The sequence below is a fragment of the Nerophis ophidion genome, linkage group LG12, assembly GCF_033978795.1.
Source record: "Nerophis ophidion isolate RoL-2023_Sa linkage group LG12, RoL_Noph_v1.0, whole genome shotgun sequence".
Lineage (NCBI taxonomy): Eukaryota > Metazoa > Chordata > Actinopteri > Syngnathiformes > Syngnathidae > Nerophis > Nerophis ophidion.
This window is the reverse complement of record NC_084622.1, coordinates 49,032,418-49,047,282: the sequence shown is the minus strand read 5'-3', so window position 1 is coordinate 49,047,282 and position 14,865 is coordinate 49,032,418. Positions and strand designations below refer to the sequence as shown.

Below are 14,865 nucleotides of genomic sequence, written 5' to 3'. Positions count from 1 at the left end.
AGGGGAAAATCTTCCATAGGTTGCCACCCGCAAAGCCCCCACCGGTTCCTGCTCGGCAGCACCGGATGAAGCCGCGTTGCCACTGAGAACCGCGCGGATACTCCCACCGTCCGTGAACGCATCCCCACACATTGTGTCACTAGATGGTTAAATCCCGGCCAATTCGTTCCTAGAATTATGGGGTGTGTAAGGTGCACGCTTGCGGCAACCTTGACATTATGCTTTTGACCCCTATACCAAATTTCCACTGGCACAATTGGGTACTCGTGCACATCCCCATGAATCCAAAATTTATTTTCACCCGCATACAAAACATTCTAACTTGGATTGTTTCCTTGGCTTCGAGACTTTCCTGAAGGACGGTGCGGCAAAGACACAACAAACTCCCTTCTTGTCTCTCATGGACACACACCTGTTGTCAATGACTTTGGACTAGCGACTGCACAATACATCAAGGCCGCGGAACAGAGACACACTACGGGCTTACACACACACACATCCCCTAAAATATACACCACACATGCACCCCCCCAACCCAACACCCTCGACGCAAATCCCATAGGGGTGATGAATGGATGGTCAGCACCTGAGTGCTGCGGCCTACCATAATGACACCAAACTCCCTTCCCTCTGTAGCTAGATATCTCGAGATGTATGTTGTAGTATATATATGTGCTTTGCTATGGAGGTTTTTTTTCTTGCTCTAGACTGGGCCCCCTTAGGAGCCTAGTCTAGATTGTATTTTTTTTACTCATCGTTCCCCAGTGTTTACCTTTTTCCCATCTTTTACGGGGCGCCTTATGGCGACCCATCAGCATTCCTGTTCAGTAACCCTGTAAAATGTTTGTTTGTCTAACTTTGAACAGGTTTGTGCTGAAAACGAAGTTCCGTTGTACTTGTGCAATGACAATAAAGACCTATACTATCCTATCCTATCCTATACACCTGATTTTTCCCCGTGTAGCCTGCCTCAACACCCCGGGTCGAACCAGATTCTGGTGAATCATGGACTGTTGGCAGGCCGAATCCACCATCGCCCGGCATGTACTCCCTTGTACCCTTACCGGGACACTATACGTCACCCCCCGATCGGGGAAGGGTGCTGGGGCCCGACAACCAGCATCACCGGCCCCACCTCCATTAAGGAGCACTCCCGGCGCACGTGCTTGGGCTGACTGCACCCCCAGCACACCGGCCCTGGTGTTCGAGGCGCCATCTGGGAGGGAAGCCTTCTCTCCGCAGCGCCGGTACCCTGGAACGCATAAGCAGAGGAGATATTATTTCCCCGTGTGTGTCGTCACCCCCCCCCCCCCTTTGTTGGGTGTGTATGTGTGCGTGAATGGGTGCATGTGTGTGTGTGCTTCTGAACTGTTTGTTCGAGGAGGGGACCTGCTCGCTGACTCCAGGTGGTTCGGCCGGTCGACATCGCTGCTCCGGTGTTGTCCCTTCCAGTGGCGCAAGTCGTCGGCGGGTTGCTGGGGTGGGCCTTTCGGCCGTTTTCATAGTCGCCTCCCGGTGGACAGTCAGGTAACCCTCTGCCAAAGTCACAGCCATTTTCACGTCGGTGGGCAGGTTGTACCTCATCCAGGCGGAGGTCCTGGGCGGGATGGCGTCGATGAACTGTTCAAGTACGATGGACTCTACTATTTTTGGGTCCTCTCCATTTGGCTGGAGCCACCGGGTTGCAGCGTCCCTCAGCTGCTGCGCTAGCACAAACAAAGTTTCATGGCTCGAAACTGTCTGCGGTGGTCCTCTGGGCGGCTGCCGACCCGATCCAGGATGGCGTGGCGTAGGTTGGGGTACTGCATTCAGGCGGCTGCCGGGAGACTTAACGCTGCCCGCTGTCCCTCCCCCCCCAGGAGCGGCAGCGGCTTCACGCCCCATTCTTCCTCCAGCCACTTGCATGAGGTTGCAGTGGCCTCGAAAACATCCAGGAATGCGTGGGGGTCCTCCGTCTCCACCATGCGCTACATGGACAACGTCGCTCCCATACCTGATGTGTTTGCTCTGTTCGTCAAAGTCTGTAGCAGCTGGGTCTGCTGTTGGCTCGGCACTGACACTTCGGCCAGCACTCGTTCGAGCGCCTCCAAGGGGGTTGTGGTGGACATTTTCTTGGTCCGGTTAGTTGGGCGCCAGTTGTAGAAGTCTGTTTTTATGAGGAATCTGTGGTTGGATGAGCAGTGTGGTTTTTGTCCTGGTCGTGGAACTGTGCACCTGCTCTATACTTTCGACAGGGTCTTTGACAGTGCATGGGAGTTGGCCCAACCAGTCTGCAGGTGCTTTGTAGACTTGGAGAAGGCCTTCGACCATGTCACGTGAAAAGTTTTGTGGAGAGTGCACAGAAAGGCGCAGTGGAGCCGCTTTGGTGGCTCTACGATAACATCTCTGCTTTTTGCAGATGATGTGGTCCTGATGGCTTCATCTGGACAGAATCTTCAGCTCTCCCTTGATCGGTTTGCAGCTGAGTGGGAAGTAATTTGGATGAAAATCAGCAGCCCCAAGTTCAAGTCCATGGTCCATGGTTAAGTGCAATCTCCGGGTTGGAGAGGAGATCTTGCCCTAAGTTGAGGAGTTCAAGTACCTTGCAGTTTTGTTCACGAGTGAGGGGCGAGTGAGATCGACAGGAAAATTGGTGGGGCATCTGCATCGGTCTGTCGTGGTGAAGAAGGAGCTGAGTCTGAAAGCAAAGCTCTCAATTTACCAGTCGATCTACGTTCCCATTCTCACCTACGGTCATGAGCTTTGGGTTATGACAGTAAAAACGAGCTCATGGGTACAAGCGGCTGAAAGTAGTTTCCTCCATCGGGTGGTGGGGCTCTCCCTTCGAGATAGAGTGAGAAGCTCTGTCCTTCTGGAGAAGATCAAGGTAAAGCCACTGTTCCTCCACATTGAGAGGAGCTAGATGAGGTGGTTCGGGCATCTGATCAGGATGCCTCCTGGACGCCTCCTTGGGTGGTGTTTAGGGCACATCCGACCGGTAGGAGGCCACGGGGAAGACCCAGGACACGTTGGGAAGACTATGTCTCCAAGCTGGCATGGGAACACCTTAGGCCCCCCCGGGAGGGGCTGGACGAAATGGCTGGGGAGAGGGAAGTCTGCTTGGGTTGCTGCCCCTGCGACCTGACCTCTGATAAGCAGATAAAGATGGATGGATGGATGGAAGTAATATCCTCTCATCCCGTGAACCTAATTTGGTGTATTGTCTCGCCTTTAGCTGAACTTATCATCACACCTTTAGTATAATACAGTGGAACCCCAATTTACAAACTCCTTATGTACATTTTTTATTTTAATTTACGAACCACAGACTAAATAAAGATATGCTTTGGTGTTGAATTATTGGTGTCTAAGTGAACAAATGTTTCATATACCCATTTTGAGCATGACAGTGCAGCTATTTTATGCTTAACAGCACATCCATTGTGAGCGGGCTGAATGATCTCTGGTGCTCATTCAGTCAGCAGAGCAGTGGTGTCTTTAGCTGCTGTGCTCAGTGCAGTTTGTGTGATTTTTAAGTGTTTTTTAGACTTCTTAGAGCATTTTTCAAAGTTTGCTAGCTCAATGTGAGTCCATAGAAAGCAATGGACAAGCAATGTGGGGTTAGAAACATTCAGCAATTACCTACAGCTTTGTCAACATTGGAAGTCAATCCATCACCACCATGCTATATTAGACTTATGTTTGTTTGATATATAATATCAAAGGCGAAGCCTCCTCTCCAGTACACCTGAATAAACCTTACCGGAAAGGCTGAGGAGTGTGATCCCACGATAGTTGGAACACACCCTCCGGTCCCCCTTCTTAAAGAGAGGGACCACCACCCCGGTCTGCCAATCCAGATGTACAACTTTTATGGACAGAATTTCTAGGCGCAGCCAAGGCGTTGAGGGGATCCGTTTGGTGGCCACGGGATTAGGTCTCTGCTTTTTCCAGATGATGTAGTCCTGATGGCTTCATCTGGCCGGGATCTTCAGCTCTCACTGGATCGGTTCGCAGCCGAGTGTGAAGCGACCGGAATGAGAATCAGCACCTCCAAGTCCGAGTCCATGGTTCTCGCCCCGGAAAAGGGTGGAGTGCCATCTCCGGGTTGGGGAGGAGACCCTGCCCCAAGTGGAGGAGTTCAAGTACCTAGGAGTCTTGTTCACGAGTGGGGGAAGAGTGAATCGTGAAATCGACAGGCGGATCGGTGCGGCGTCTTCAGTAATGCGGACGTTGTATCGATCCGTTGTGATGAAGAAGGAGCTGAGCCGGAAGGCAAAGCTCTCAATTTACTGGTCAATCTACGTTCCCATCCTCATCTATGGTCATGAGCTCTGGGTCATGACCGAAAGGATAAGATCACGGGTACAAGCGGCCGAAATGAGTTTCCTCCGCCGGGTGGCGGGGCTCTCCCTTAGAGATAGGGTGAGAAGCTCTGCCATCCGGTAGGAGCTCAACGTAAAGCCGCTGCTCCTCCACATCGAGAGGAGCCAGATGTGGTGGTTCGGGCATCTGGTCAGGATGCCACCCGAACGCCTCCCTAGGGAGGTGTTTAGGGCACGTCCAGCTGGTAGGAGGCCACAGGGAAGACCCAGGACATGTTGGGAAGACTATGTCTCGCGGCTGGCCTGGGAACGCCTCGGGATCCTCCGGGAAGAGCTAGACGAAGTGGCTGGAGAGAGGGAAGTCTGGGCTTCCCTGCTTAGGCTGCTGCCCCCGCGACCCGACCTCGGATAAGTGGAAGATGAAGGATGGATGGATGGATGGATGATATATAATACTATATAGCGTATTGTGTTCAAAGTGTACAACACTTATTTTTGTCTTGGGAATAAGACAGAGAGACCAACACAACAATAACAATAACAGAAGAACATCAGCAAATGCAATATATATAAATATGATAGGAAAAGTGATAGCAAAAAAGCAGTTAGTGAAGTAAATATTAATCCAACGGAAATGACAATGAACATTATTGCACTGCAAATGTAGCAATAAGAATACCGGTAGAAATAACACTATTAATAATGAATAAGGATAGGATAGGATAGGTCTTTAATGTCATTGCACAAGTACAACGAACATAAATAATAATAATATTTACCTTTATCATCAATTGTTTGAAATGCAGCAACACATATATGTAAATGATAATTACAAAATAAACCAAATAAATGGAGGGGAAGAAAGAGAAGCGAACTGTATTGACCTTGTAAATTGTTATAGTAACAATAGGTAAAATCTTTGTCAGTCTGCCGTGTTTTACCCAATTTCCCCTCAGGGAACAACGTTGATATATGTTCAATGAAACGTGACTATATGCATGTGTGTATGTGTGCATATGTACTTGTGTACGGACAGAATGTGTATATGTATGTTTCAGTGATGTGCTGTCAGGGGAGGCAAGTGCCTCACCTGCCACCAGGTGGCTTAACAGTGAGATGTTCCAAAACAAAGTAATAAAATAAAATACATTTTAATATTTCTCTTTTGGTTTATGCTTTTTTATGTGATTTTGGTGTGGTACCTGTATATTTTGATCATTTTCATGGTCAAAATCACGGAAATTCTATGTTTCCTGATCAAAACAATGCAGCAGATGAGAAGTGAGGCAGACACAGGCAGTGCCTCCACGGCTACACACTTTGTGTATTGGGCGTGTGCGTGCGAGGAGGCGCATGCTTGTTGCCACATGGAAACGGCAGGTCTTGAGGCAGCAAGTACCTCTGCCTCAAGGTAGGGGGCGATATATTGTCAACTGGCAGTTCAATGCCTCAGCCGTACTCTGACTCGCCACACTGGGAGAAGTGGGGGCGCACGAGCTAGCAGATACAGGTCTCTCCAGCGGTAGCCAGCATTTTTTTCTTTTTAACTGTATTTATAACAAACATGGCATCTTTATTAGAGTAAGTCAGCGTTTGTGGGTGTTTTTTGTCAGATGCAAAAATATTGTTTAATTTCTTGGAATTAAATAGAATTAAATGAATGTTTCTGCCAATATGGAGGATTATATACTGTATCCAAGATGAAATACTTCTCTAAACTGGACTTTAAGACAAAATGAATGTGATCATGCAAAATACGTTTTCATGAAGGTGGCTATTGCTGCTTCAGATACAAATACAGAAAGGTAAAATACACTCACAATACTTGATTTATTTTGTTAAAAGAAAATGGGACCAAAAAGTATTTAATAACAACTGTATCATATAGTTTTCGGACCCATTTATCATATCATAATATCATTATGATAACGTTTTAATGAAAGCGGATAACTCCCATTTTTTTCCTGTAATGTGCAACCTAAATCAACAATGACTAGAGCTGCACATATGAATTTAAGTAAAAAATAAAAAAAGAAGAAAAAAAGTATGTGTGCCTCACCTGGTGTTTAGTTCACCGCACATTCACTGGTATGTTTGTACAGTGAAAGTGCATGCAGATGTGTGTACTGTATTTGTGTACGTATGTGGGAGCTTTTGTACTTATTCAAGTGGGTAAGTACCAATGTGTGCGTGTATGTATGTATGTATGAATAAATATACGTATTAGGAATGTAACAGTATTGATACGATAAACGGTGATAAAATTCCGAATGGTTAGTAACACTGTTGACTTTTTTAATTATCGAAAAACCGTCATTTATTAATGCCTTTTAGGCGACATTGCTTACTTCCTGGAAACTGAGATTATGCCCACCTAGTAAATTGACAACATCTGAAGTCTGGATGTATTTTGGATTTGTAAAGCATGCTGAAGGTAAAATAATTTACAATAGTCAGCCCAATACCAGAAAATGCAAAAAAAAAGGAACCACTTAAAAAATGATGATCCAACCATCGAACCACCATCCTCAACTACACGTCGAGTGCATGGTATGTCAACGTGTAGCTGATTGCGTGATGGAAAGTGTTTGAAAATGCACATGCCATCGTTGGTCCGTCAAACGTTCTTATAGTTACACTTCATTAAGTGTTACCTAAAGTTTCTTGTGATCGGGCGCTGTCGATGAGAGCAATACTGCAACAGAGCAAAATGTACTTCTGTTTGTGTTTTTTGCTGCTACTTAGCGTCACTGTTAAAAGTTAGTGTTAAAAACAAAACCTAGCAAAAACACTACAACATGTTTTGCTTTTAGAAAAGTAACATTAGGGTTAGTGTGTCATCGTACGTCTGTTAGTCAATTCAGTATAATAACAATCACCATCTAATGCAGGGGTGCCCACACTTTTTCTGCAGGCGAGCTACTTTTCAATTGACCAACTCGAGGGGATCTACCTCATTTATATATATCATTTATATTTATTTATTTATGAAAGAGACATTTTTGTAAACAAGTTGAATGTGTTTAATGATAATACAAGCATGTGTAACACATATAGATGTCTTTCTTTCACAAAGACAAGAATATAAATTGGTGTATTACCTGATTCTGATGACTTGCATTGATTGGAATCAGACAGTAATGATGATAACGCCCACATTTTCAAATGGAGGATAAAAAAAGTTGTCCTTTCTGTACAATACCACATAAAAGTGGTTGGTTTTTGGCATCTAATTCATCCAGCTTCCATACACTTTACAAAAAAAACATTGGCAGCAAATTCCGTAGCTTGCTTGATTGACATTCACGGCACCCGAGGGTCTTGTGAGATGACGCTGGCTGCTGCCAGTTCATTATTATGAAAAAATGACAGAGAGGAAGGCGAGAAACACTTTTTATTTCAACAGACTTTCGCGCCGTCCCTTCCGTCAAAACTCTAAAGGCCGACTGCACATTTCCTATCTTCACAATAAAAGCCCTTCTTCATGCTGCCTGCGCTAACAAAATAAGAGTCTCGGAAAGCTGGCGTGCACATCACTTGTGCACGCCAGCTTTCTGAGGGATCACTTGTGCACGCCAGTTTTCCGAGACTCTGTATTTAGTTAGCGCAGGCAGCATGAAGCAGGGCTTTTATTGTGAAGATAGGAAATGTGCAGTCGGCCTTTAGAGTTTTGACGGAAGGGACGGCGCGAGAGTCTGTTGAAATAAAAAGTGTTTCTCGCCTTCCTCTCGGTCATATTTTCATAATAATGATCTTGCAGCAGCCAGCGTCATCTCACAAGACCCGCCGGTACCGTGAATGTCATTTAAGTGACGTCTTGGTGAAGATTGATGATCACTAATTTTTAGGTCTATTTTTTTTAAAAGCCTGGCTGGAGATTGACTGACACACCCCCCGCGGTCGACTGGTAGCTCGCGATGGACGTAATGGGCACCCCTGATTTAAGTTAATACATTGAGGTTACACTATATTTCATCAATGGCAACAATGGTAGTGACAGAAGCCTCTTACCTCTGGACAATGACCTTGTACTTGATTTTCTGTTGTAATCAGTTTTGTAATGATGCAGAAGACAGAAGCTCCCTAAACAAACACATAGACATCCATTATTGTATTATCTGTCATGCCGTATCCATTGATCAACAGAAGATCATACCTGCGTTGGCGTGACATAGTCTGCAACATCCATGACTTTGTCATTGTAGACTCCAAAACCTTTCACCTTCGTCATTACTGAAGACTCAATTGCTGTGTCCCTCACCTGGTAAGCTTTCTCATAAACAAACACCCACCTGAAATACAAAGTCAAAAGAACAAATATTTGTCTCTGTTATCTTGTATAATATACAAACCCTGTTTCCATATGAGTTGGGATATTGTGTTAGACGCAAAATTAAATATTTATAATCAAAACCAGCAATTTCAAAGTATACAAATATTTGTTGTACTTACAAACCCCGTTTCCATATGAGTTGGGAAATTGTGTTAGATGTCAATATAAACAGAATACAATGATTTGCAAATCATTTTCAACCCATATTCAGTTGAATGCACTACAAAGACAATATATTTGATGTTCAAACACATAAACTTTTTTTTTTTGCAAATGATAATTAATTTTGAATTTCATTGCTGCTACACGTGCCAAAGTAGTTGGGAAAGGGCATGTTCACCACTGTGTTACCTCACATTTTCTTTGAATAACACCCAATAAACGTTTGGGAACTAAGGAAACTAATTGTTGAAGCTATTAAAGTGGAATTATTTACCATTCTTGCTTGATGTACAGCTTAAGTTGTTCAACAGTCCGGGGTCTTGTTGTCGTATTTTACGCTTCATAATGCGCCACACATTTTCGATAGGAGACATGTCTGGACTGCAGGCTGGCCAGGAAAGTACCCGCACTCTTTTACTACGAAGCCACACTGTTGTAACACATGGCTTGGCATTTCTTTTGCTGAAATAAGCAGTGACGTCCATGATAACGTTGCTTGGATGACGACATATGTTGCTCCAAAACCTGTATGGACCATTCAGCATTAATGGTGCCTTCACAGATGTGTAAGTTACCCATGCCTTGGCCACTAATACACCCCCATACCATCACAGATGCTGGCTTTTGAACTTTGCGCCTATAACAATCCAGATGGTTATTTTCCTCTTTGGTCCAGAGGACACCACGTCCACAGTTTCCAAATATAATTTGAAATGTGGACTCCTCAGACAACAGAACACTTTTCCACTTTGCATCAGTCCATCTTAGATGAGCTCAGGCCCAGCGAAGCCGGCGGCGTTCCTCAGTGTTGTTGATAAATGGCATTCGCTTTGCATAGTAGAGTTTAAACTTGCACTTACAGATGTAGCGACCAACTGTAGTTACTGACAGTGGTTTTATGAAGTGTTCCTGAGCCCATGTGGCGATATCCTTTACACACTGATGTTGTTTTTTTTTATGCAGTACTGCCTGAGGGATCAAAGGTCTGTAATATCATCGCTTTGGTGCAGTGATTTATCCAGATTATCTGAACCTTTTGATAATTTTACGGACCGTAGATGGTAAAATCCCTAAATTCCTTGTAATAGTTCGTTGAGAAATGTTGTTCTGAAACTGTTCAACAATTTGCTTAAAAATTGGTGACCCTCGCCCCATCCTTGTTTGTGAATGACTGAGCATTTCATGGAAGCTGCTTTTATACCCAATCATGGCACCCACCTGTTCCCAATTAGCCTGCACACCTGTGTGATGTTCCAAATAGGTGTTTGATGAGCATTCCTCAACTTTATCAGTATTTATTGCTAACTTTCCCAACTTCTTTGTCACGTGTTGCTGGCATCAAATTCTAAAGTTAATGATTATTTGCCAAAAAAAGAAAAAATGTTAATCACCGTTAACATCAAATATGTTGTCTTCGTAGCAAATTCAACTGAATATGGGTTGAAAATGATTTGCAAATCATTGTATTCCGTTCATATTTACATCCAACACAATTTCCCAACTTATATGGAAACAGGGTTTTTTAAATGCACAATGTAATGTAGTAGCAGCTGGTCCTAGCCAAAACTCCTTAGTCTCTACTCTGATGGGACTAGACTACATGGAATGCAAATATAATTATTCAGCACACTCAATGCGATTTATCAATGTTAATCACTTTTCTGCAGGTGCTGTTTTGCATCTTTATTTAATACATCTGAAAAGTTAGTACAAATCGTCACAGTTCGCACATGGACAAATTGGACATATATGAATTAAAATATAATAGACATACTGTCTATTCAACAATATCCATCCATCCATCCATCATCTTCCGCTTATCCGAGGTTGGGTCGCGGGGGCAGCAGCCTAAGCAGGGAAACCCAGACTTCCCTCTCCCCAGCCACTTCGTCTAGCTCTTCCCGGGGGATCCCGAGGCGTTCCCAGGCCAGCCGGAAGACATAGTCTTCCCAACGTGTCCTGGGTCTTCCCCGTGGCCTCCTACCAGCTGGACGTGCCCTAAACACATCCCTAGGGAGACGTTCGGGTGGCATCCTGACCAGATGCCCGAACCACCTCATCTGGCTCCTCTCGATGTGGAGGAGCAGCGGCTTTACTTTGAGTTCCTCCCGGATGGCAGAGCTTCTCACCCTATCTCTAAGGGAGAGCCCCGCCACCCGGCGGAGGAAACTCATTTCGGCTGCTTGTACCCGTGATCTTATCCTTTCGGTCATGACCCAAAGCTCATGACCATAGGTGAGGATGGGAACGTAGATCGACCGGTAAATTGAGAGCTTTGCCTTCCGGCTCAGCTCCTTCTTCATCACAACGGATCGGTACAACGTCCGCATTACTGAAGACGCCGCACCGATCTGCCTGTCGATCTCACGATCCACTCTTCCCCCACTCGTGAACAAGACTCCTAGGTACTTGAACTCCTCCACTTGGGGCAGGGTCTCCTCCCCAACCCGGAGATGGCACTCCAACCTTTTCCGGGCGGGAACCATGGACTCGGACTTAGAGGTGCTGATTCTCTTTCCGGTCGCTTCACACTCGGCTGCAAACTGATCCAGTGAGAGCTGAAGATCCCGGTCAGATGAAGTCATCAGGACCACATCATCTGCAAAAAGCAGAGACCTAATCCTGCGGTCACCAAACCGGAACCCCTCAACGCCTTGACTGCGCCTAGAAATTCTGTCCATAAAAGTTATGAACAGAATCGGTGACAAAGGACAGCCTTGGCAGAGTCCAACCCTCACTGGAAACGTGTCCGACTTACTGCCGGCAATGCGGACCAAGCTCTGACACTGATCGTACAGGGAGCGGACCACCACAATAAGACAGTCCGGTACCCCATACTCTCTGAGCACTCCCCACAGGACTTCCCGAGGGACACGGTTGAATACCTTCTCCAAGTCCACAAAGCACATGTAGACTGGTTGGGCAAACTCCCATGCACCCTCAAGAACCCTGCCGAGAGTATAGACCTGGTCCACAGTTCCACGACCAGGACGAAAACCACACGAAAACCCACAATATAATTTTATAATATATTAGCTGCTGGATGACTTAAGGGACTGATTAAAACAAATCCAAATGATGCGTTTAGGTGTCTGCTTGTGTGTTTTTTTTAATGCCGTTTATTCGTCATATATATTATTGTAATTTATCACTTTGTGAAAAAAAACGTTTTCAATATTTATTTTGTTGTTTTTGGATCATTAATACACATGCTGTTGTGAGGGTCTGCCACATGCAAAGGGAGAGGGCACGATAAAAAAAAACATTTCTGTTTTCTGTAGATCACTATTCTATATTGCATACATATTATAGTTTTTGCTGTGAGCTTAACAACATTGCACAACATTGGAGAGCATAACATGAATGTGGAGGGCACATGACAGTAGTACACGCAAACACCTCATTTACTAAGGTTCTCCGCAAGGCTTTTCAATTGCACACACAGTTTAAATCACACAAAAGACGGCCACTAATATTACATGCAATTTTATAGTTAGCACACACTGTTTAGCATGTGGTATTTGAATCATACAAGAGTTGGTGGCTAATAATCAATATCTTATTGTGATTGTTGGAGCAGGAGAACGTAAAAGTTGCAATCAATTGTTGTTTTTTCCTCTGTAATTATAATAGAGAACTTCTCTGAAGAATAAGTACCGTAATTAGAAAAGCATCTGACCCACTTGGCACAGGTGATTGTTCAAAATAGGCTTTATTCAGCCACACAGAGTTCCCATGTAATATTGCAAGGAAAATATTTAAAATGATATCTTATCGTGGATCGTGAGATCGACAGGCGGATCGGTGCGGCGTCTTCAGTAATGTGGACGTTGTATCGATCCGTTGTGGTGAAGAAGGAGCTGAGCCGGAAGGCAAAGCTCTCAATTTACCGGTCGATCTACGTTCCCATCCTCACCTATGGTCATGAGCTTTGGGTCATGACCGAAAGGATAAGATCACGGGTACAAGCGGCCAGAGGTGGGTAGTAACGCGCTCCATTTACTCCGTTACATCTACTTGAGTAACTTTTGGGATAAATTGTACTTCTAAGAGTAGTTTTTATGCAACATACTTTTACTTTTACTTGAGTATATTTATAGAGAAGGAACGCTACTTTTACTCCGCTCCATTTATCTGCAATCAGGTCGCTACTCGGTACTTTTTTTTTTTATCGATCTGTTAATGCACGCTTTGTTTGTTTTGATTTTGTCAGACACACATTCAAAGTAGGAACTACGCATGCTTGCGTTTCACCAATCACATGCAGTCACTGGTGACGTTGGACCAATTAAACAGAGCTAGGTGGTCACGTGACCGTCACACGTAGAACCCGACATGTTGAAAAACTTATTGGTCAACTTAGTGGTCAACTGTACAGAATATGTACTGTACTGTGCAATCTAATAATAAAAGTTTCAATCAATCAACCAATCAATCAAAAGTGTAAAGGAAAAAAGACACTTTTTATTTCAACCGTACTTCCCGTCAAAAGCCTAAAGACTGATCGCACAGTTCCTGTCTTCACAATAAAAGTGCTGCTCCATCGCGCCTGCGCTAACAAAATAAGAGTCTCCGAAAGCCAGCGCAAACAAACTAGCAAGCTACGGAGTTTGCCGCCAATGTATTTCTTGTAAAGTGTATAAAAACGAATATGGAAGCTGGACAAATAAGATGCCAAAAACCAACGACTTTCATGTGGTATTAGACAGGAAGGAGGAACTTTTTTTCTCCTCCATTTGAAAACCAGGACGTTATCAGCACTACTTTCTGATTCCAATCAATACAAGTCATCAGAATCAGGTATTACACCAACTTTTATTCTTGTCCTCATTAAAGATAGGAATCTATATGTTAAACATGCATGTATATTCATTAAAACACCTTTAACATGTGAACAAAAACCGCAAAATACATAAATATAAATTATATACTATATATATAAAGGTATGTATATATGTATATATATATATATATATATATATATATATATATATATATATATATATATATATATATATATATATATATATATATAATGTGTGTATGTATATGTATATATGAGGTAGATATCACCCTGACATGGTCATTTATTAAGTAATTGATGAATGTTGAAAAACTTATTGGGGTGTTACCATTTAGTGGTCAATTGTAGGGAATATGTACTGTACTGTGCAAGCTACTAATACAAGTTTCAATCAATCAATCAATGCCTACTGAGCCTATAGTGCTGTTAAGTTATTGTGGCTCAATTTGCCTTAATTTTTATTTTATTTTAATGTATTATTATTTAATATATAATATTGTATTAGTTGCTTAAGAGATATTCCTGGCTCTGAATTTGCTTATTGCTATTTTTATGTTTTTGTGCATTATTTGTTGCCGTAATCATTAAACGAACAGGTTACTTATCAGTTACTCAGTACTTCAGTAGTTTTTTCACAACATACTTTTTACTTTTACTCAAGTAAATATTTGGGTGACTACTCCTTACTTTTACTTGAGTAATAAATCTCTAAAGTAACAGTACTCTTACTTGAGTACAATTTCTGGCTACTTTACCCACCTCTGCAAGCGGCCGAAATGAGTTTCCTCCGCCGTGTGGCGGGGCTCTCCCTTAGAGATAGGCTGAGAAGCTCTGCCATCCGGGAGGAGCTCAACGTAAAGCCGCTGCTCCTCCACATCGAGAGGAGCCAGATGAGGTGGTTCGGGCATCTGGTCAGGATGCCACCCAAACGCCTCCCTAGGGAGGTGTTTAGGGCACGTCCAGCTGGTAGGAGGCCACGGGGCAGACCCAGGACACGTTGGGAAGACTATGTCTCCCGGCTGGCCTGGGAACGCCTCGGGATCCCCCGGGAAGAGCTAGACGAAGTGGCTGGAGATAGGGAAGTCTGGGCTTCCCTGCTTAGGCTGCTGCCCTCGCGACCCGACCTCGGATAAGCGGAAGATGATGGATGGATGGATATCTTACCCTTCCAACAAGTAAAAAAAAACAACCTTTAACTATTAAAAATAATTCAGACAAAAGACTTAAACATTACAAATCCAGGCATTAGCACAGAAGTTACA

General features: G+C 44.0%; 1 protein-coding gene across 1 annotated transcript in view; it reads right to left on the bottom strand.

The window, feature by feature from the left end:
- The window catches only part of LOC133562844 (P2X purinoceptor 3-like), a 124,289-nt gene that overhangs the window by 95,197 nt on the left and 14,227 nt on the right, over positions 1 to 14,865 (bottom strand). Inside the window, exons 2-3 of the mRNA XM_061916651.1 lie at positions 8,461 to 8,596; positions 8,316 to 8,387 (exon numbers count right to left, since the gene is read on the bottom strand). Of these exons, the coding sequence (XP_061772635.1) occupies positions 8,316 to 8,387; positions 8,461 to 8,596 (208 nt within the window). The remainder of the gene's footprint in view (positions 1 to 8,315; positions 8,388 to 8,460; positions 8,597 to 14,865) is intronic.